The 20,170-nt window shown below is 46.2% G+C and overlaps 3 protein-coding genes across 4 annotated transcripts in view; 1 reads left to right on the forward strand and 2 right to left on the reverse strand.

The window, feature by feature from the left end:
• LOC121873339 (NHL repeat-containing protein 2-like) overlaps positions 1-16,995 on the reverse strand; it is a 28,641-nt gene extending 11,646 nt beyond the window's left edge. The window contains exon 1 of the mRNA XM_042376867.1: positions 16,908-16,995. The gene's annotated coding sequence lies outside the window, so the exon portion shown is untranslated. The remainder of the gene's footprint in view (positions 1-16,907) is intronic.
• LOC121873338 (serine-rich adhesin for platelets-like) lies at positions 62-5,146 on the reverse strand. The gene has a single exon (XM_042376865.1). It carries the CDS (start codon positions 4,546-4,548, stop codon positions 199-201), a length of 4,350 nt encoding a protein of 1,449 aa, XP_042232799.1. The 5' UTR covers positions 4,549-5,146; the 3' UTR covers positions 62-198.
• LOC121873341 (ammonium transporter Rh type B-like) lies at positions 13,581-19,438 on the forward strand. Of its 2 annotated transcripts, XM_042376869.1 has the most exons (9): positions 13,581-13,809; positions 15,903-16,086; positions 16,887-17,053; positions 17,247-17,381; positions 17,476-17,620; positions 17,846-18,002; positions 18,090-18,223; positions 18,663-18,832; positions 19,140-19,438. In XM_042376869.1, exons 1-9 carry the CDS (start codon positions 13,632-13,634, stop codon positions 19,358-19,360), a joined length of 1,491 nt encoding a protein of 496 aa, XP_042232803.1. In that variant the 5' UTR covers positions 13,581-13,631; the 3' UTR covers positions 19,361-19,438. The 2 variants fall into 2 exon arrangements, with proteins under 2 accessions (XP_042232803.1, XP_042232804.1); XM_042376870.1 differs by lacking the exons at positions 17,846-18,002; positions 18,090-18,223.
• Positions 19,439-20,170: the final 732 nt, after the last annotated feature.

Below are 20,170 nucleotides of genomic sequence, written 5' to 3' on the forward strand. Positions count from 1 at the left end.
ATTTATTAAGATATTTACATACATAAACATTGTCATAATTAGAGAAAATTAAAGAAATAACGAGATTTTTTGTAAATCTTTATTGACATTGACGGTGATAATGTTCAGTCTGGTGACACAACACAGTAAAAACAACATGAATGTATGTTATGTAGACAATGTTGCTGAGACGTAAGAACTGTGGACGACACGGTCTTATTATTCCTCGCAACAGTCAGGAGTGTCAGGTTGTTGGTGGCCTCCTCTGAGTGCTGCCTGGTGGAGCTGGTTGAGGCGGTGTAGGTAGTGTTGGTGTTGCTGACTCTCTCCCTCCAGGGTGACGCTATTTTTGCGGCGGTACACCAGCTTTTTCGCTACGGATTTAAAGCCTCGTTTCCTCGCCCAGTCAGCTGGTGTTCTGCCAGCGTTGTCCTCCGCCCGAGGGTTGGCACCACGTCGTAACAGCAAGTTACACGTGAGTTCTTTACCCTTGGAGGCGGCTCTGTGTAGCGACGTCATGCCCGACTGTGAGGCAGCGTCCAACAGCGCCCCATGCCCCAGCAGGATCTTCACCACACGATTATGACCTGCCTGGGTGGCGGCGTGGAGGGGCGTGTTGCCTACCACATCCTTTTTGTTAATGTCAGAGCCAGCAGCCAGCAGCAGCCTCACTATGAGGTCGTGGCCGTGATGAGCAGCGCGGTGCAGGACGGTAGCGCGTGCCGGCCAGTGGAGCGCCAGGGGCACCATTGTGTTAGGTGGGGCGCCCTCCGCCAGGCACGTCTCCACTGTGGCTGGACACCCGTCTTCGATGGCTTTTATCAACCTCACTGGCAGTGGGATCTGTGTGGAGGGAGACTCAACCTTCGACCCCGGCGCCGAGTCTCTACGCATCTCCCGGGGACACGCTGTCAGCCCCATGTATCCGAGTTGGTTCATCACCTCGTAAGCTGTTTCACCAACTTTGTTTGGAAGAAACACGTCGGCGTTGAGACGGAGAAGGGTGCGGGCTACCTCAAGGTGGCCATGTGCCAAAGCCATCTGTAGCGGCGTCACACCAGAGCGGTTGATTGCGTCCACAAAGGCGCCGCTGTTTACCAGCTGTATGGCCACCTCGCTGTAACCGCTGCGCGCCGCCACGTGCAGTGCGCTGTTACCTAGGTCAGAGCGAGCGTCTGCGTCTGCACCCGCGGCCAACAGAGCCTGCAACACGTACAAGGTTCCATCCTTGGCAGCTCTCAGTAGTGCTGGTGAGGGACCACAGCTTACGTTAGGGTCAGCACCAAGCTTCAGCAGTGACCTGGTCTCCTCAGCGTTACGGTGACACACAGCCTTACGTAGAGAGCTGTTTAATTCTTCCTGCAATAAGGTGCTGTTTGTTGTATTCTCCTCCACCTGCGTCTCTTCCCACTCCATACTGTCGTACTGGTCGACAGCAACCTCCAGGAATTTCCTCAGCAAGTCCTGACCAAAACTGACTCTGCTGCCACAGCAAGACCCAGACCGGACACCTACGATCTTACTGTCACGTCTCTCACCAGGATGGGTCAAGCAGGTGTTGATGCTGCCACTTCTGCTGACTGGGTTTACACGACTCTTGCTGTCTTGACGACTGTCTCTGTGACGAGTGTTTGATCTATTTCGTCGTCTCTCGGGCTGGAATGATCCCTGGCCATCAGTGCTGTCGTGTCGAGGGCGCGGGTAACGCTCACTATTTCTTTGACCAACACATTTACTGATGTCGACACTGCCTTGTCGACTGTTTGGAGGATGAGGCTGATCATCAATACTACTTTGCCGACTTGTAGGATGGATAGGGGGGCGGCCGTCGACACTGCCCTGTCGATTGTTTATAGGAAGAGGCGGTCGACTGTCGACAGTGTCGCCACTCTTGTCTCCAGATATTACTCCGTCTACCTCATGTTGTGGTCGGACGTTGGTGGTAAAGGGTCGAGTCTTGCTACGTTGTGGAGGAACAGAGGAAGACGACTGTTGGGTCTTTGGGTGTTGTGGAAGGGTAGTGATTGAGTACAGCCGTGACCTGATGCCTCGATGCCGGGCCACAAGATTATCAGTTTTAAGCCTTATGATGTCTCCCAGGCAGGACCAGGACGAAGACGACTCCTCCCCCTCTCTTTCAGGTTTCTGTAAGTGATCACTATTGGCTGAAGAAGCATCCTGCTGCGTCATAATGGCTGCAGACGGCCACAGCCTAGTCACTCCCGTGCTATTTGCGTCTCCTTGAATAAACAAATTTCCTTCATGCTTGACGGAAGGTGTCTGATCAGTTCCCGGTGTGACAGACATGTTTGCAGAGCCGCCCGTGTCTGTATCCATTACCTCTGACAGTGTACTTGGGGATGTCTTAACATTCTGACCATTAAATTGTCTCTTTTGTACGGAGCCTCGATGATTCAGGGAGACTTTGTTGAGTGAAGCAATGTGCGCCTTGAGGTCAACAGTGTCACCAGAGGGTTTTCTTGTACACTTCATTGACTCTGATTTATTTTTCAAACTAGAACTCGAATCTGTAGTTTCAGTAGAAGCGGTAGTGAGCAACACCTCCATCTTATCTGATATTCTACTGATTAAAGACACTTTAGTCGAGGACACAGTAGCCGAGGACACACTGGTCGAGGACACACTGGTCGAGGACGTACTGGTCGAGGACACACTGGTCGAGGACGTACTGGTCGAGGACGCACTGGTCGAGGACGCACTAGTCGAGGACGCACTAGTCGAGGACACACTGGTCGAGAACACACTGGTAGTCGGGTGATCACTGGAGCCAGACATGATGGTCGACCTCCCTGCCGTCTCACCCAACACTTCATCAGTCTTGTTATGTTCTTCGTTCACATCTACAGCAACGTAGTCTCGCTCACACACGGGGTCAGAGTCAACCATTGTTTCTGATGGCTGACTCACAACATCACGTGGGGGAACAGGTTGGTGCGTGACATCAGAGCGGTTCATCTGTGAGACTAGTGGCCAGGAGGAAACACAGTATTGATCGATAGTATTCGTTAATTTACCTTGTAACGTAATGCTAGACTCTGTAGCACCGATACTTTTCCTCTGTAACACCATATGATTGTTAAATTCTTGTTGTTCTGGCAGATGTTGTGTATTTTGATTGAGGTTTCCAACACTTCCTCCGTCCAGACTTCTCGCCACTGCCACCATTTCTCTGCTAAGATGTTCCACCTCATTCATATTTATACACTGTTTGTTTATGTCTGTTTTGTTAGCGTCAGTTACCTCATCTCCTTTATTCTTGTCTCTGTTTTCTTGTTGATAATTCATGTCTTTCTGCAAACTGTATCCACGTGAGGCAGTGATTGTAGAGGAGGGAGACACAGCCGTGAGTGTTAAGGCAGGAGTCTCCTTGTCATCCCTCCAGGTGGCGGCCCCATCTTGATGTGGCCACCCGACACCACCATCAACATCAGAAGGTGGGCCGTGGGCGGTGGAGACAATCACATCAACACCACCATAACAAGGCGCCGGGTTCACTAAGACTCGTTGGGCAGTCTGTTCCCTACGACTCTTCTTTAACTCTTGAAACGAATCTCTCCGAGTTTGGAGTTTGTCATGAGACTGTTTCACTATGGTCTTGACGAAAGTGTTGCAGAACCTGGGGCCCTTGATGTAACTGGTACGCTTCCCTGTTGAGCGCTGCACCAGACTCTGTACTCTGTCCTGTAGGCCCAGGCTGGGACGAGGAACTTTACACGTCTTGTCGTTTCTCAGCATCATCACAATCCTCCTGGTCTCCTCCCGTAAGTTCTCGCCAGATGCTTTTTGTATCGGTACAAACTCAGCCAAATGGCGCTGGTTGAATGGTTTTCGCTTATCAGTTGTTGTGGTGTTTTGGTAACCTACACCTGCTGTGAGGTTCTGGGGTGATGACTGAGTATGTTTATCTGTAAGAGTTCCCCGAGAATCATTCCAAACTGTATCTTGCTGTTCATCAACAATCATCTGTGTGTGTGGATGGTGGGTGTCAGTTGAAGAGTCGTTTGTGGTGGTGATGGCAGCCTGGTCATCCTTAGTGCAGCCGGGAAACGCCTCAGTGGGTAGGTGTGTCGTACTTCCCCCAGACTTACTCCTCAGGTGGATGTCAGTGGTGGTACAGCAGGTGGTGGGGGACAGTGTGGCCATCATCACCTCCTGGCGGCCGCCCAGGTTCCTCTCACTTGAGTTTTGTGCTGTACTTCCGTCCAAGTGTGCGGCAGAGTACAGGTACTCTGTTAACGGTAAGCACATACATCCCTTCTTGTTTATATCAGAGGTCCTTGACACAACCGATGTATCCAACCAAACTTGTGATTTGGTTACGTGAACAGTATCACCAACTTGACCGTCACTTGCATCACTATTTTTAGCAAGTACTCTGCTATTTGCACTAGAACTCACACGCTCACTAACACAGTCACCATTCACCTGTGTCTCAAGTCCATCACCATGTTTCTGGCCAACACTAAACACGTATTGTTGTGGCGAGGAACCCCAAACACTGTCCCTGCCTTCCCTGTCTTTGTGTCCAACAATGTCCTCTTGAGTCATGTCCACGCTGTCTCTATGACCCTGAGTGTCATCTTGGGTCACACAGCTGCCTATATGTCCTCCGACGTCCTCTTGGGTCAAACAGCTGTCCTCTTGAGTCAAACAGCTGTCCTCTTGAGTCAAACAGCTGTCTTCTTGGGTCAAACAGCTGTCTTCTTGGGTCACACAGCTGTCCTCTTGGGTCACACAGCTGCCTATATGTCCTCCGACGTCCTCTTGGGTCAAACAGCTGTCATCTTGGGTCACACAGCTGTCCTCTTGAGTCACACAACTGTCCTCTTGGGTCACACAACTGTCTTCTTGGGTCACACAGCTGTCATCTTGGGTCACACAGCTGCCTATATGTCCTCTGACATCCTCTTGGGTCACACAGCTGTCCTCTTGGGTCACACAGCTGACTTCTTGGGTCACACAGCTGTCATCTTGTGTTACACAGCTGCCTATATGTCCTCCTGACGTCCTCCTGGGTCACACAGCTGTTCTCTTGGGTCACACAGCTGACTTCTTGGGTCACACAGCTGCCTATATGTCCTCCGACGTCCTCCTGGGTCACACAGATGTCGTCTTGGGTCACACAGCTGCCTATATGTCCTCTGACGTCTTCGTCTGTCATTGGGTCAAACAGCTGTCATCTTGGGTCACACAGCTGTCATCTTGGGTCACACAGCTGTCGTCTTGGGTCACACAGCTGACTTCTTGGGTCACACAGCTGTCCTCTTGGGTCATACAGCTGTCATCTTGGGTCACACAGCTGTCATCTTGGGTCACACAGCTGTCGTCTTGGGTCACACAGCTGACTTCTTGGGTCACACAGCTGTCATCTTGGGTCACACAGCTGTCGTCTTGGGTCACACAACTGTCTCCTTGGGTCACACAGCTGCCTATATGTCCCCCGACGTCCTCTTGGGTCACCTGTAAGGCGTCGTGGTAGTGGTCGTGGCGGGGGCTGTGAGGGGTGTGGGCGTGAGGTGCTGGGAGGAGCAGGCCGTCGGGGGCGTCGAAGAATACTTCAGGAGTGGAGGAGCCGCTGGAGGGGGTGATGGCTCCGGGCGTTACTTCACCGGGAGGGAGGAGTAGCAGGGTCGTAGGCCGTGATGCTGCAGCAGGAGAAGGCGTCACTACAGCCGCTGAACACTCACTGTCCACGACCTGAGAGGTGCAGAAGGTGTGGGTGAGGGTGTGGGGTGTAACACTCTGGGTGTGGGATGTAGGTGAGCCAACACTGGTGCCACCGGAACTGCGGCTGGCCGGGCACGTCCCCCTCCCCCCATAACTATCACGAAGATGTTCTCTGTCACTATCAAATATCTTGATGGTGGCGCCACGAGGGCCACTGTACACGTCACCATCCCTCTCCCTCCCTCCACCAGGCGTGTGGGAAGTAGATGTATTCTCCTCAATCCTCCAGGATCTGAGATTATTAATATGAAAACCCAACTTCTTCAGGAGCAAACTGTCTCTGATAGAACCGAAGGCAAACATTTTAACACGAGTCTTTATCCACTGTTTCAAGGAAAGAATCTTTTACATTTCCGGAGGATGTCCTTGTTGGCCATGATGCACCTTAACTTGACCTGACCAACTGTTGATTATCTGCTCTCCTGGGAACCCTCGCAGACACCGCCACCAGACCACTCTCCCGCAAGATGACGTTCACCACACTACTACTACAGCCAAGACAACAGTGTGCCCACCCAACCCTTTCAAACATCTGGTCTGGTCCATCTCACACACACACAGCTCATCACTCACACCAGACAGGACCCCGAAAAAAGTTGCTGGTAAGAAGGTAATAACTTACCTGCTGTAGGTAATATAAACATACTAATAATAACGCAAATAATCTTAGGAGTTATAGATGAAGATAGAGAAATATTTATTCCGTAAAAGCATCATATAAGTTTACATTGATTAGCTTGTTCGTATACATACACGGTGCAGGTATACAAACACTGTAGGCCTACATAGACAGTGTAGGCGAACAACGATAAACAACAAAACAATTCCACCAATGGCAAACCAAAACAAAACATCATTACACTTATTTTCATCCTTAAGTAAACTATAAATACCCACAGAGACATAAACAAAAACTGACACTTAACTTTATAAAAAAAAATACAAATGATGCATATTGTCCACGGGTCGGGAAAGGTTTATGATGTTAATATTTCCTGTGTCTTGGCGGAGGTAACCGAATGAGAGATGACTAATTGATAAGCATGACTCTCGCCTCTACCATTAAGGTGAAGTAAATTAGCCGTCTTGCCTCGTCGTTAAATAAATAAATAAAAATACAAAAACAATGATAGTAATAAATAATGATGATAATAATCCGGCTACATTTGTCACATATGACTTTTTTTCAAGAACCGCTGCTCCCCCCCCCCCAAGACATTGCTATTTTTTCGATATATTAAGCAATATTTAAGAGATATTTAGCAATTTTTTTCAAGATATGGCTATTTTTCCGAGATATTAGGCCATTTTTAAGACATTTGGCTGTTTCTTCAAGATATGGCTATCTTTGTCTACATATTTGGCCATCATGAGACAGTTGCGTAAAGAGCCATTACTTCTTGACAACCCAAACCTGAAGGTGTATCATGGGGCAGGTGACACATGGGCGAGGAGCGACTGAGATTAGGTTAGGTTAGGTCTCTGGCCAGGAACCCTCACTCATACAGTGGGGAAGGTGTGGAGGAGGAGTGCCGGGGGTGGTGGTGGAGTGCTGTGGGTGGTGGAGTGCTGGGTGTGGTGGTGGAGGCTGGGGGTGTGGTGGTGGAGTGCTGGGGGAGAGAATTGCTGGGGTGTGGTGGTGGGAGTGCTGGGGGTGTACAGGAGGCTGGGGTGTGGTGGTGGGAGTGGGTGTGGGAGGAGGAGGTGCTGGGGTGTGGTGGTGGGAGTGCTGGGGTGGCAGAGTGCTGGGGTGTGGTGGTGGAGGCTGGGGTGGAGGAGGAATTGCTGGGGTGTGGTGGTGGAGTGCTGGGTGTGTGGGTGGGAGTGCTGTGGGAGGGAGGAGGTTGGGTGGGTAGAGTGCTGGGTGTGGTGGTGGAGGCTGGGTGGTGGGAGTGCTGGGTGTGGAGGAGGAATTGCTGGGGTGGAGTGCTGGGGTGTGCTGGTGGAGCTGGGTGTGGTGGTGGAGTGCCGTGGGTGGGAGGGAGGAGGGGGTGTGGTGGTGGGAGGGTGTGGTGGTGGGAGTGCTGGGGTGGGAGGCTGTGTGGTGGTGGAGTGTTGGGTGTGGTGGTGGAGTGCCGGGGTGTGGTGGTGGAGTGCCGGGGTGTGGTGGTGGAGTGCCGGGGTGTGTTGGTGGAGTGCCGGGATGTCACCTGGTCTGGGTAAGCGCCAGAGGGCCAATGATGGAGTCTATCTTTGGAGTCATAACCTGTGTCATTATCGGTGTTCCTCGACCCACAGTGGCACCTCATCCTCCAAGGCCCTGCACCAGCCTCATCTCACCTCTCCCGCCTCACCTCACCACACCTTCCCTCACCTCATCACACCTTCCCTCCCCTCATCACACCTTACCTCACCTCATCACACCTTACCTCACCTCATCACACTTTCCTGGTCCTTCCCTCCCCTCATCACACCTTCCCTCACCTCATCACACCTTCCCTCCCCTCATCACACCTTCCCTCACCTCATCACACCTTACCTCACCTCATCACACCTTACCTCACCCCATCACACTTTCCTGGTCCTTCCCTCCCCTCAAAACACAACGCCTTCCTCTACCAATACACACTTAACCTAAATGGTCAAATTTAATTTCAATGTATACATAGAAGTGAAGTGTGACAAGACATGGCATTCCTGGCAGCATCAACAGCGGCCACAAATGACTGTCGTTTAAAACATAAGTTGTCACATGACGTAAGGAATGACCTCTTTTTCGGATGTCAAATAAGGTCAAGTTGGACAAAAACATAAGTGACTAATTTTATGGATCAAACGCGGCCAAAGTAAAAAAAATAAATACTGCAGGTAATTCTGATTTAGCAAAGAAATAATACTTAAAAGTAAACATTCACCATACAAAAATCACACACACACACACACACACACACACACACACACACACACACACACACACACACACAGTTACTTCCTGTTATTAGCGGATGTTCACTTCCTTATGTCTGTCCGCTAAAAATGGTATTATACTGTAAATATATTCCCGTATTATTATTATTAATTATCAACATCGTGTTTTTTAATATTATAAATGGTTTATCGTCAATGAGCGCTGCTCTTCATAAATTACGTCAGAAACTCGAATAAAAAGCCTTCAAAACAAAGAAAATATTAGAGTAAGTATTGATATTACAATCCATCTTACCCACACGACCTTCATGATGCCAGATATTGATTAAAGTCTCTAGGAATATTATCCATAACTGAACAGTATGTAAAGTTATTCAGTTCTTTTCTTCACAGGACGAAGAGGCGATGTGAGGCTGGATTCTTATCACAACTTTATCTCATAATTATATAGTTCACAAAGGTCGATGGGGCATTACACATCACTGGAGAGACACTTCTAACCCTCTACACTACACCAAACTGTCGTAAGGTATGAAAATCTATAATAACATCAAGTTTATACACAAGAACAGTTTGTTAACCTTGACAGCCACTTCTCACCACGTTCATCATTGGCCGGGAAGATATTGATGATATTATTATTAAACTCTAATAAAATGACCCATTAATATTATTTTAATATCTCTCATCAAAATATATCTCAATTATCATTTATTTCAGCAAGTAGTGTGATATAGTTTACAGATTTATGATGATTATTGACAAAAATGTGTTTTCGAGTTCAACGCCATGTAAATAAAGTGTGACGTCACGGGCCCAACTGCCTTCCCTTGCTGCAAAGGCTAAGTCGGCACTACACTTCACCTCGCCACCACATAACCACACCATACCTCGCCACCACACAACCACACCATACCTCGCCACCACACAACCACACCATACCTAGCCACCACACAACCACACCACACCACCTCACCCATTACACTCACCTTGCCCTCCTTCCTTTTAGTAAACACCAATAACAACAAGAGGAAGGTTTTAAGAAAGCAATCTCGACAGACAGACGAGAAACAGCATCAAGGGTGGCGGTGGTGCCTTTAGGTATAAATACATGACACGTCCTTGACACACACACCACGCTGCCTAAAGTATCTAATCTTCTCTTTTCATTTGACTAATAATGACTTTAACATCTAAGTAATACAATATTATCAAGCACACACATACACACACGAACATAATGTACAGGTAATGAGCTTATCCTTGATAAATCTATATTAATCAGGTCTTAAATAGCTTAGCGAGGTGAGAGCGAGGACAGCCTGGCCAAATACACTGGGGGGGAGCATATGTAAACAATAATACATTTATAGATATTTATTCAGTAATGGAATACAAAATCATATTGGTTCATCATGTAGATAGATAGATATTCAGTATAATTGCCAACTAGACATAATCCTGACAGCTGTGTCCTCTTGTTCAACCTTAATACTGTACAACCCATCTTGTACTGCTCCCCCATTATACTCATGTTTTTTTCAATTCCACTGTCATTTATGTATATACTTATAATATAAGTAAAACAAAAATAACTAAAAAATAAAATAAATAAATAAAATAAATTAATATTGAAGTGATAACCGTGGTAACATTATGAGATGTACTTATTACCACCATGCTATTGTACTATTCCAGATGTTACTAAATGTTACATAATACTTCTTTGAGATAAATGTATAGTATATATCAGGTGCCTAAAAGAGAGCTCAGGTTCTCAACTGGCTCAGCCATGTTAATATTGTTATTATTATCCACTCTGTATCTGTGTTTTTCTGGCTAAATAAACTGTTACAATAAAATCGTCATACAAGTTTACAGTGATTTATCATGTATATAGACAGTACTTTCCCTTGAACACCATGTAAGATCACAATTATAACTCCACATCGGTAGTAATTAACGTGTGTGTGTGTGTAAGATTAAATGTTGTCTCATTATTTAAACAACTTTTTGTAGGACCAACATAAAGTATCTTCCATTAAGGTTGTTTAATGATGATATTATTTAATTGTCAAGAAGTTCACCATTAGTTGGAGGTCGACCTTCAAACTCAGGTGACCTTTAGTCCTTGAAGTAGTCCATCACATCATGAAAATCGAGAGGGTCTTGCTGTGGTCTTGGGTCTTGGCTGGACTTCACCTGTGACATCGTGGTGACGTCCTTCAGTAACGTGTCCTTGGTGAAGTGAAGTAACTCCTGGGCCACGTCAAACTTACTCCAAGATTTACACAAGGTGTCTGGGTCAAATTTTCCGTTGTTGTCCCTCGCTTCATTTATTTTCCAGAAGATATAATTGTCGATGGTAGAATTGTGTATTTCGTCATCGAGTTCTTTCATATAATTGCCCATGGCGGTCTGAAGCTCGAGTAGTTCATCGTCAGTCTCACCAGGAGGTAGATGGGTGTCGTCGTCTCCGCCAAAAATGTTGTTGCCGTCGTGTGTTGCGGTAGTCAACAGCGAGAACGGTCCCTTTAGTGTAGAGATGTGTAGGTGCTGTCGCGGTGATGTGTTCCTGTCTTTACTCTCCGTTGTGAGATTATCTGCGGGTATATGGAGCGGCTCATCCTTCAGCAAGACGTTCACTACCCTGAGTGTTGGGTGAGAAGAGACGCGAGGACGCATCAGGCAGCTGTGTGGGTCCTCCTGCTGGTGGTCAACACGGAGAGTGCTCACCAGCTTCTCTTGTCCACTATCAACGGTCGCCTCCATTGTCTGTGTATTTTCTTTTGTGTTTTACAACACTTTCCTGCAATGTATCACTGTCGCTCACTGCTTCCTCGAAAAGTAATGGATCGATAAATAATGGTGGTACTATCGTCTGACCAACACCACGCCCACGACACCAGTGACGTCCTCTACACCATGCCCACGACACCAGTGATGTCTTCTACACCACACCAGTGACGTCCTCTACACCACGCCCACGAGACCAGTGATGTCTTCTACACCACACCAGTGACGTCCTCTACACCACGCCCACGACACCGAATCCATGCCCCACACCACGCCTCCCTAAAAGGTCCTTCAAGTATAGCTCTGTCTGACACGCTCACGGAGTTGAAATTGATTGACAAATCAAGAAAGTTGAGCCAGTGGAGACGAAGACTTGAGGACCGAGAGGGAGTGTGTGGTGTAGGTGAGAGGGAGGCTGCCACAGTGACACCCTGAGGAGGAGAAGGAAGAGGATGTGGTGGTGGTAGGTCCTTTGCTGATCCAGATAACGCCACCCTCCTCTCTCTTCATCTTGCCCCCTCCCTCTCTCCCTTCATCGTGCTCCCTCCCTCCCTCTCTCCCTTCATCGTGCTCCCTCCCTCTCTCTCTCCCTTCATCGTGCTCCCTCCTCTTTTCCCTGCTGTTCCCGTACATATGATCTGGGCCACTTGTCATGGTGTACATTAGTAGTAGTGGTACTTAATACACTTCGTCCTAAACGTCTTCCTCCTCTCACCATCTCATCATCCCAGGCTCAACATAAACCTGAATATAACACTATTTCCTGTTTACAGTATCGCCTTATATTCGCTTATCAGTAAGTTAATATATACATAACAAAATAAGAATATATGTTTTTTTCTTACATACAGAATAACAATTTATATTTTCTTACAGATAAATACACTAGCTCCACAAAAAGTATCTGTACGATTTTGAATTAGACAATATGACACTTCTCTACTTATCCTCGGGAACTGGGCCACCCAAACACGTCTTCATTCTTGTAATTATTTAGTGTTTTGATCTGATAAGACACGAATACCTGTCCCCTTCATGTGTGTGTGTGTGTGTGTGTGTGTTTTACATAATACTGTATATCATGAACCAGAAATGTGTCTATATGTTGCTTTCACTAAAACAAACATCTGTACCTGCAATGCTTCATAATTAATAGCCTTTAAATAAATCAACTACACCTTACGCCCTTCACAACACTAACCGCACGGCTACACCTTAAACCCTTTGACCAAGACGACACAGTAACTCTCGCGCCATTATCCATTGTTTACGAACGATAATGTGACCCGGAAAAACATTATCGATAATGCCTATCTCTTAATTTGGATTACCTGAAGATTAACCCCCAGCTTATCTCACCTGAAGATTAACCCCCAGCTTATCTCACCTGAAGATTATTAACCCACAGCTTATTTCACCTGAAGATTAACCCCCAGCTTATCTCACCTGAAGATTATTAACCCCCAGCTTATCTCACCCGAAGATTAACCACCCTAATGCTAACCTAACCAAACAATGATATCTTAATCCTCAGGTGAAAATGAACTGGATGGGGATTAATCTTCAGACAATCTCTTTACTCTTTTAAAAAATACCTAAATTCTTTGATTGAACGAGGCTACAACCTTGAACCCTTAAATAGACAGATCAACAAGAGCGGGTCAGTCAGTAGGGCATGGAGGGTTGTGACCGCGGGTGTCTGTCTATACATGATGCAGCGGTGTGTGACCTATGCCAGTGTCTGTATTGATCTCTCTACCCCTCCTCCCTTTCCTCTCCTCTCCCTCCTCCTCCTTTACTAGTGACCTCACCATCTTCACTACACAGAGTTGTCAGTTGAGGTTATCAACTCTTTGAAGGTGTGTGTGTGTGTGTGTGTGTGTGTGTGTGTGTGTGTGTGTGTGTGTGTGTGTGGAGGTTCCCAATTTTGAGATTGTAACTATCAAGTCCTCAAGTAGGTGTCAGATCACAGGTGTCACCAGTTATCAGCAACAGCGTGAATGTGTGTCAGCCAGTGTCAGCAAATCGTAGTTGTTGTGTTATAACTGGCGCAGCTGCACTAACCCTTTACCTGGTCTGACACAACTTAACCTTGTGTGACCTTGCCTAACCCTGTGACACTGCCTGACCTTGTTGACACAACCTAACCCCATGTGTCTCTCAAATATCCTCATGTCACCTCCTCCTCCTCTTCCAGTGTCATCTCTCCTCCTCCAGTATCACTCCTCCTCCTCAGCATAATGGTGTGGCTCGTTGCTCGGTTTGGGTGGTTCGTGACCTACGCAGCGTTAGTGGAGGGCGTGGTGTTGTTGGTATTCATGGGCTACGTGCGGTACGACACCTTCTACGACGTCAACAAGTGGAACTACACCCGCCAGCACGGTCACTCAACACCCGACCTACAAACATTTTATCCCAGTAAGTCGGAAGCGCTTTTGTTGTCAGCTTTTGTGTCCTGGATAGTCTAGGGGCTTTTGTTAACTGAGTAATCATGCTTTTTGGGTACTTTTTCACTTTCAAATTTAGACAAAAGTTATGTACGATATCTGGTCTTTGGTGAATTCGTGTGTTTACCGCACTGTGGAAACTGCTGTTGTTGCCAGAACCACAAAAATAACCTCACTGTCACAACTATTCCCGTATTTGATTAAATTTTGAAATAAACGTCATAAATAATATCATATTTCATGTTATTTCATAGCTTTATAGATATTATCATAATAGCTGTTCCCAGACTTACAACGGGGTTAGGGACCGACATCCAGGTCGTAAGTCGAAATGGTCATGAGTCGGAAATGCTTAAATAATACATAGAAAATCTAAAATGGGGGGTCTCTTTTTCTTCTCAGCACCATAAAACACTCATTTTTAAGCTTGCCAGCCATTTTAAAGTGAATTACAGATGAAAATTTTGTCTGTGTACTGACTTTGGGACTCGAAAATACGTAATTTGACCAAATTTTGGTACAACTGAGGCAGGTCGTAAGTGCGGATGGTCATAAGTAGAGTAGGTCGTAAGTCGGGGAGGAGCTGTACAGTGATATCCCCATTAGTCAGAACAATTGGTGCAGAGCACTTCCGGGAATGAGAGATTTCTTTGTAACGAGACGACTCTCAAAGCCAGAAAAAAAATCCCTCATCCCGGGAATTTTCTGGATAGCAGAAAATGTTCTCGGAAGTTCCAGAAATTGCCCATTACAGTGGTCCCTCGGTTAACGAACACAATCCGTTCCAGCAGGTTGTTCGTTAACCGAAACCATTGTTTCAATGGGTTTTTGGGTAATTGGTTCCAGCTCACTGAAAATTACATACAAAGTAAAAATAAATGCAGTAAAGTACACTTACTTTGAGGTGTGCATGTAGAAGGCTCCTGGTTGATGATAATGATGATGGGAATTAGAATGGGGGTGGAGGAGAAGGGAGAAGAGAAGGCATTGGGGTGGAAGAGAAGTCACCCCATGCTGCCATTTCACCCATAAAATTTTAGTTCTCTTGGTGTATTTCAAGATTATTTTCTTTAAATCAACACTGCACTGCATTATATATTGTCAATATGTAAAATATATTTCAAAATGACCAATAATTTGCTTGGAAACACAGAAAAAAAGCGTTTAGTTGAAGAGAGTCTCAAGCAAGATGTTACCTCCAGTGAAAACAGAGAGAGACTAATGCCTGTTTGCTGTGTTAACAGGCTGATTGGCGCGCATTAAACTAGTCACTTTACCTTCAATTATGTTCAATAATTGTTAAAGTGACTAAAAAATTGAATATTAAACTTTTAAAATTATTGAATAGTATAAACTTCTTGATATTTACTAAAATAGTAAGGAATTTAAGCCCTAGAACCGATTAATGTATTGGCGGACTAATACTAAAGCTGGTTGACCGGCCAGTGCAAGCGAAAACATGTTGAGGTCGGTTCGTAAGAAATTCGTTAACCGAGGCGTTCGTTAACCGAGGGACCACTGTACATCATCTCTCTAACCCGAAAAAACTCCCCCATCCCAGGAATTTTCCGGGTATCGGGAAAATTTTCTCAGAATTTTCCGGAAAATCGTTCCCAAAACCGGAATTTTCTGGAAAATTCCGGCTTTGGGAATGATTTTCTGAGAAAATTTCAATTCCGGCTATCGGAGAGTTCCGGGTTTGAGGGATTTCGGCTAGCGGAGATGTTTACTGTAATTACTGTACAGTACTGTATAGGTAAATTAAGTACTGTACAGGTATTCATTGAGCAATACAATATCTTCTCCTTTCCACTGTCACCTGCTATCTTGTGTGCCAGACAACGAGGTGGAAGAACAACATATTGGTGTAGACGGTGACCAATCCCTAATCACTTATATATTTTTAAGGTTTTTGATTGGAAGTTTACAGTGTATGTTTATTAATGTGTGTTGGATTATGGTGACTTTCTATACAACCACTCCCAACCCTACACCTCCCTACAAATGCCACCACCCTTCTACACATGCCAACACCCCTCTACACCTGTACACCTCTGGGGACAGTATTGCAGGAGGTACAGGTGATGGTGGTACTTGGGTTTGGCTTCATGATGACCTTCTTGAGGAGGTACAGCCACTCGGGCCTCACCCTCAACCTCCTCCTCACCGCCCTCACCCTCCAGCTTGCCATCATCACCAGAGGCTTCTTCACCACTGACAGAGGCTTCATTAACTTGAATATACTCAGGTGAGGCTTCAGTAAACTTCCTTAGATGAGGATTAATTAACATACAGTGAAACCCCCATCTAGCGAACTATATGGAGATGAAAGTCCGCTATATCGAGGGTCCGTCATATGTGAAACCCCCATCCAATGAACTATATTGAGATGTAAAACCTCCATCTAGCAGATTACAAGGAGAGAGAAGTCCATTATATGGAGGTTTCACTGTATTCAATTGAGGGTCTTATTATAATGAATATACTCAGGTGTGGATAATAATACACATACTCATTAACTAGCCAGGTAAGACTTCGTTAATTAGACTCAGGTAAGGCTATACTCTCAATGGATATACCCAGATGGCCTTGAAACATAAAAGGGAGGAGTGTACCCAGATGACATCATGGATATACTTGGATATACCATGAGCTTAACTCACTCCAAACTGACTTATAGCCAAAGTTCCACCACAAAAGGATATATTCTGATGGGTATACTAAGCTTAGGTGATTTTTGCCCAGAAATATACCTGTCATATATCAATTAGTATACTCCAGATATTCAGGTATACTTGTATGTTTAATTATATACATATTATGCTGTGAATATGTATACATGAATGCAGTTATATGTGTAAAGATGAGTGTATGTATGTGTATACTATAGGATATACTCGTAGGCACCCAGTTAGTCAAGCTGTAGTGTCTGGTAACTGGCTTGTGGTGGTAACTGGTTTGTGGAGGTGACTGGTTTGTGAAGGTAACTGGCTTGTGATAGTAACTGACTTGAGATGGTACTGTAACTGGCTCGGTATATACCTTCAGCATGGTTGATGCTTCGTTTACCTGTGGTGCGGTGTTGGTGTCTGTCGGGGCAGCACTGGGCAAGACTTCCCCCACCCAGCTCCTCCTCATGTCCGTGCTAGAGGTTCCTGTCTACCATCTCAACAGCCACCTCGGTCATCACCTTCTTGCTGCAGTCGACCATGGAGGTACTGTACTGTAATGAGTCATATTAATCATGGTTAGGTTAGGTTACGTTACGTTAGGGTGTTTATTTATTATCAGGTAAAATAAGAATTAAGCTGGGTTTTCCATCTTAAGTTATTAAGAATATTATCTATTAAATTGTTAAACACACACACACACACACCTCTCCCCATAACCTTATCCATACACTTGCAGGTTCCATCTTCATCCACACCTTCGGGGCATACTTCGGGGTGGCCTTTTCCAGGTGTGTCACTCGGAAGGTCGTCCACCACCACCACCACCCCAACAACACCTCCTCCTACACCTCCAATCTGTTCTCCATGTTAGGTACAATGTCTCCAAGTATATTGAGTTTTATATCTTATAGGTGTAGTGTTGCTGTAGGTGTACTGTGTGTATCTCCTCTCTCCCCCCACTACAGGTACACTACTGCTGTGGGTGTACTGGCCATCGTTCAATGGTGTGGTGGAGAGCGGCAGGAGTCAGGGAAGGGCGGTGCTCAACACGTACCTGGCCTTGTCTGGGTCCACTATGGGGGCTCTGATAACTTCTTCCCTCACACACAAGTATGTCAAAAAAAAAGAGAGAGAGAGAGAGAGAGAGTGTGTATAACTGTTGTAGCTGTTGTGAGGATTGTGAGTGAGGTGTCATGAGTAGTGTGGTGTTGTGAGTGAGGTGTCATGAGTGATGAGTGAGGTGTTATGAGTAGTGTGGTGTTGTGAGTGAGGTGTCATGAGTGGTGAGTGAGGTGTTATGAGTAGTGTGGTGTTGTGAGTAATGTGGTGTTACAGGAGGAGGAAGTGGAGGATGGTGCACGTACAGAATGCCACACTGGCAGGGGGTGTGGCAGTAGGGTCAGTGGCGGGCCTCATGATCCAACCCTGGGGCGCCCTCCTACTGGGGTACACGGCCGGCTCCCTCTCTACCCTTGGTTACACTCACCTCCAGGTTAGTAGAAGGTCATGAAGGGGTTTAGTAGGTCATGAAGGAAAGGGTACAGTGTTGATGACAACCAACCATCACTATATACCCCAGGGGTGGCTGCTGGACAGGTTCGGCATACACGACACCTGCGGGGTCCACAACTTACATGGTATGCCGGGTCTCTTGTCGGCTCTCGTCTCCGTCGGCGTCGCCCTATTCGCCTCCGAGACCAACTATGGCAAAGAGTGGGTACCACCGCCATGAGATTCACTTACAGAAATATTACAATAATGACAAGAGTATTGTTAGTCAAAACTGAACGATCATTAATACATGTACAGTCCCCTTGACTAGTGCGTTTACAGGGGCTCATCAGGTTTTGTGCAGTGTGGCAGCCCTGTGTTTGTTTACGTTCGACAGAAGGAAACTCACAATTGTAAACATAATATGGAATCAAAGTTGAACAATATTAAAACAATGATCTCATTGTAATGATTTGTGGCATGTTTATATGACGAGCCTCTGTAAATGCACTAGTGAAGGGGACTGTACATAAACATTAATATGGATGACATTAGATGTATATAAACATTGATTTTATGGGCATTAGAATTAAACAATATCTCAAACATAATCTCAATTCTTAAGCAACAATAATACATAATGGCTGGTGTGCTGCTGTAGATTGTACCTTCAGTATCCCATGATGGTTCCTGCTGCCAACACCAGCTTCCAGCAGGATCTAGATGACCTGGCTCCTGGGGAAGGTCGTACTGCAGGACAACAGGCTCTCTACCAGGCCCTTGCTACCTTCATCACCCTCCTGCTGGCGGTGGTGTTTGGCGGAGCTGTAGGTAAGTGCTGCTGCTGGTTCTTGCTGTAGTTGTTGATGGTAGTGATAAAAGCCATTTTTTGTTTTTGTGTGTGTGTGTGTATCTTAGTGTAAATATAGATGTATAAAATAGATGTGTGTTAGAATGAGTGTGTGTTAATGTCTACCTGGAATATATTACACCTTGGCGTCTGTCAGTAAGGTGCGACAGGTGAACATGTGCGACTTAAAGTTGTACGTTGTTTTCCCAGTGAACCCTCCCTCCCTCCCCCACATAACACACCGTTAATTCTTACTAACTTGACCTAACATGACCTCCACTCGTCTAGGTTTCCTCCTGACGTTCGCGCCCTTTGACCCCCTGACGCAGCCACGGCTGTACACTGATGCCCCTTGGTGGGAGCTGCCTGAGGATGGGGAAGAGGAGGAGCTAATAAAGGAGGAAGTATCAAATGGAGGGGTGAGGAGAATCTTCAACATCCAGGTGGGGGAGAGAGGAGGAGGAAGAGGAGGTGGTGCTCGTCTTCCTAGCCTCAGGGATGGGGAGTGACCACAGTAACTACGACACTCACACTTCTATCTTGAGACGTCATCCTCGAGCCTTCACTCCACAGACATCATCCTGAAACCTACACTCTACAGACGTCATCCTCGAGCCTTCACTCCACAGACATCATCCTGAAACCTACACTCTACAGACGTCATCCTCGAGCCTTCACTCCACAGACATCATCCTGAAACCTACACTCTACAGACGTCATCCTGAAACTTACACTCTACAGACGTCATCCTCGAGCCTTCACTCCACAGACATCATCCTGAAACCTACACTCTACAGACGTCATCCTGAAACTTACACTCTACAGACGTCATCCTCGAGCCTTCACTCCACAGACATCATCCTGAAACCTACACTCTACAGACGTCATCCTGAAACTTACACTCTACAGACGTCATCCTCGAGCCTTCACTCCACAGACATCATCCTGAAACCTACACTCTACAGACGTCATCCTGAAACTTACACTCTACAGACGTCATCCTCGAGCCTTCACTCCACAGACATCATCCTGAAACCTACACTCTACAGACGTCATCCTGAAACTTACACTCTACAGACGTCATCCTCGAGCCTTCACTCCACAAACATCATCCTGAAACCTACACTCTACAGACGTCATCCTGAAACCTACACTCTACAGACGTCATCCTCAAACCTACACTCTACAGACGTCATCCTCAAACCTTCAGTCTTACATCTTTCCAATCCTCCAGCACCAATGAATCTTCCGTCTTGATGAAGTCTTAGTTCAGATCTCACCAGAGGTCAAGAAGCTATACGTACTGTACTCCAAGTTCA

The sequence above is a fragment of the Homarus americanus genome, unplaced genomic scaffold, assembly GCF_018991925.1.
Source record: "Homarus americanus isolate GMGI-L3 unplaced genomic scaffold, GMGI_Hamer_2.0 scaffold32929, whole genome shotgun sequence".
Lineage (NCBI taxonomy): Eukaryota > Metazoa > Arthropoda > Malacostraca > Decapoda > Nephropidae > Homarus > Homarus americanus.

Bases quoted from the DNA above. Each gene is read 5' to 3' on its own strand.
- LOC121873338 (XM_042376865.1), bottom strand. From the start codon at position 4,548: ATGACTCAAGAGGACATTGTTGGACACAAAGACAGGGAAGGCAGGGAC.
- LOC121873341 (XM_042376869.1), top strand. From the start codon at position 13,632: ATGGTGTGGCTCGTTGCTCGGTTTGGGTGGTTCGTGACCTACGCAGCG. The intron at 16,087-16,886 runs GTGAGGCTTCAG...ATATACCTTCAG, and splicing joins ATTAACTTGAATATACTCAG to CATGGTTGATGCTTCGTTTA. The intron at 18,833-19,139 runs GTAAGTGCTGCT...CCACTCGTCTAG, and splicing joins GGTGTTTGGCGGAGCTGTAG to GTTTCCTCCTGACGTTCGCG.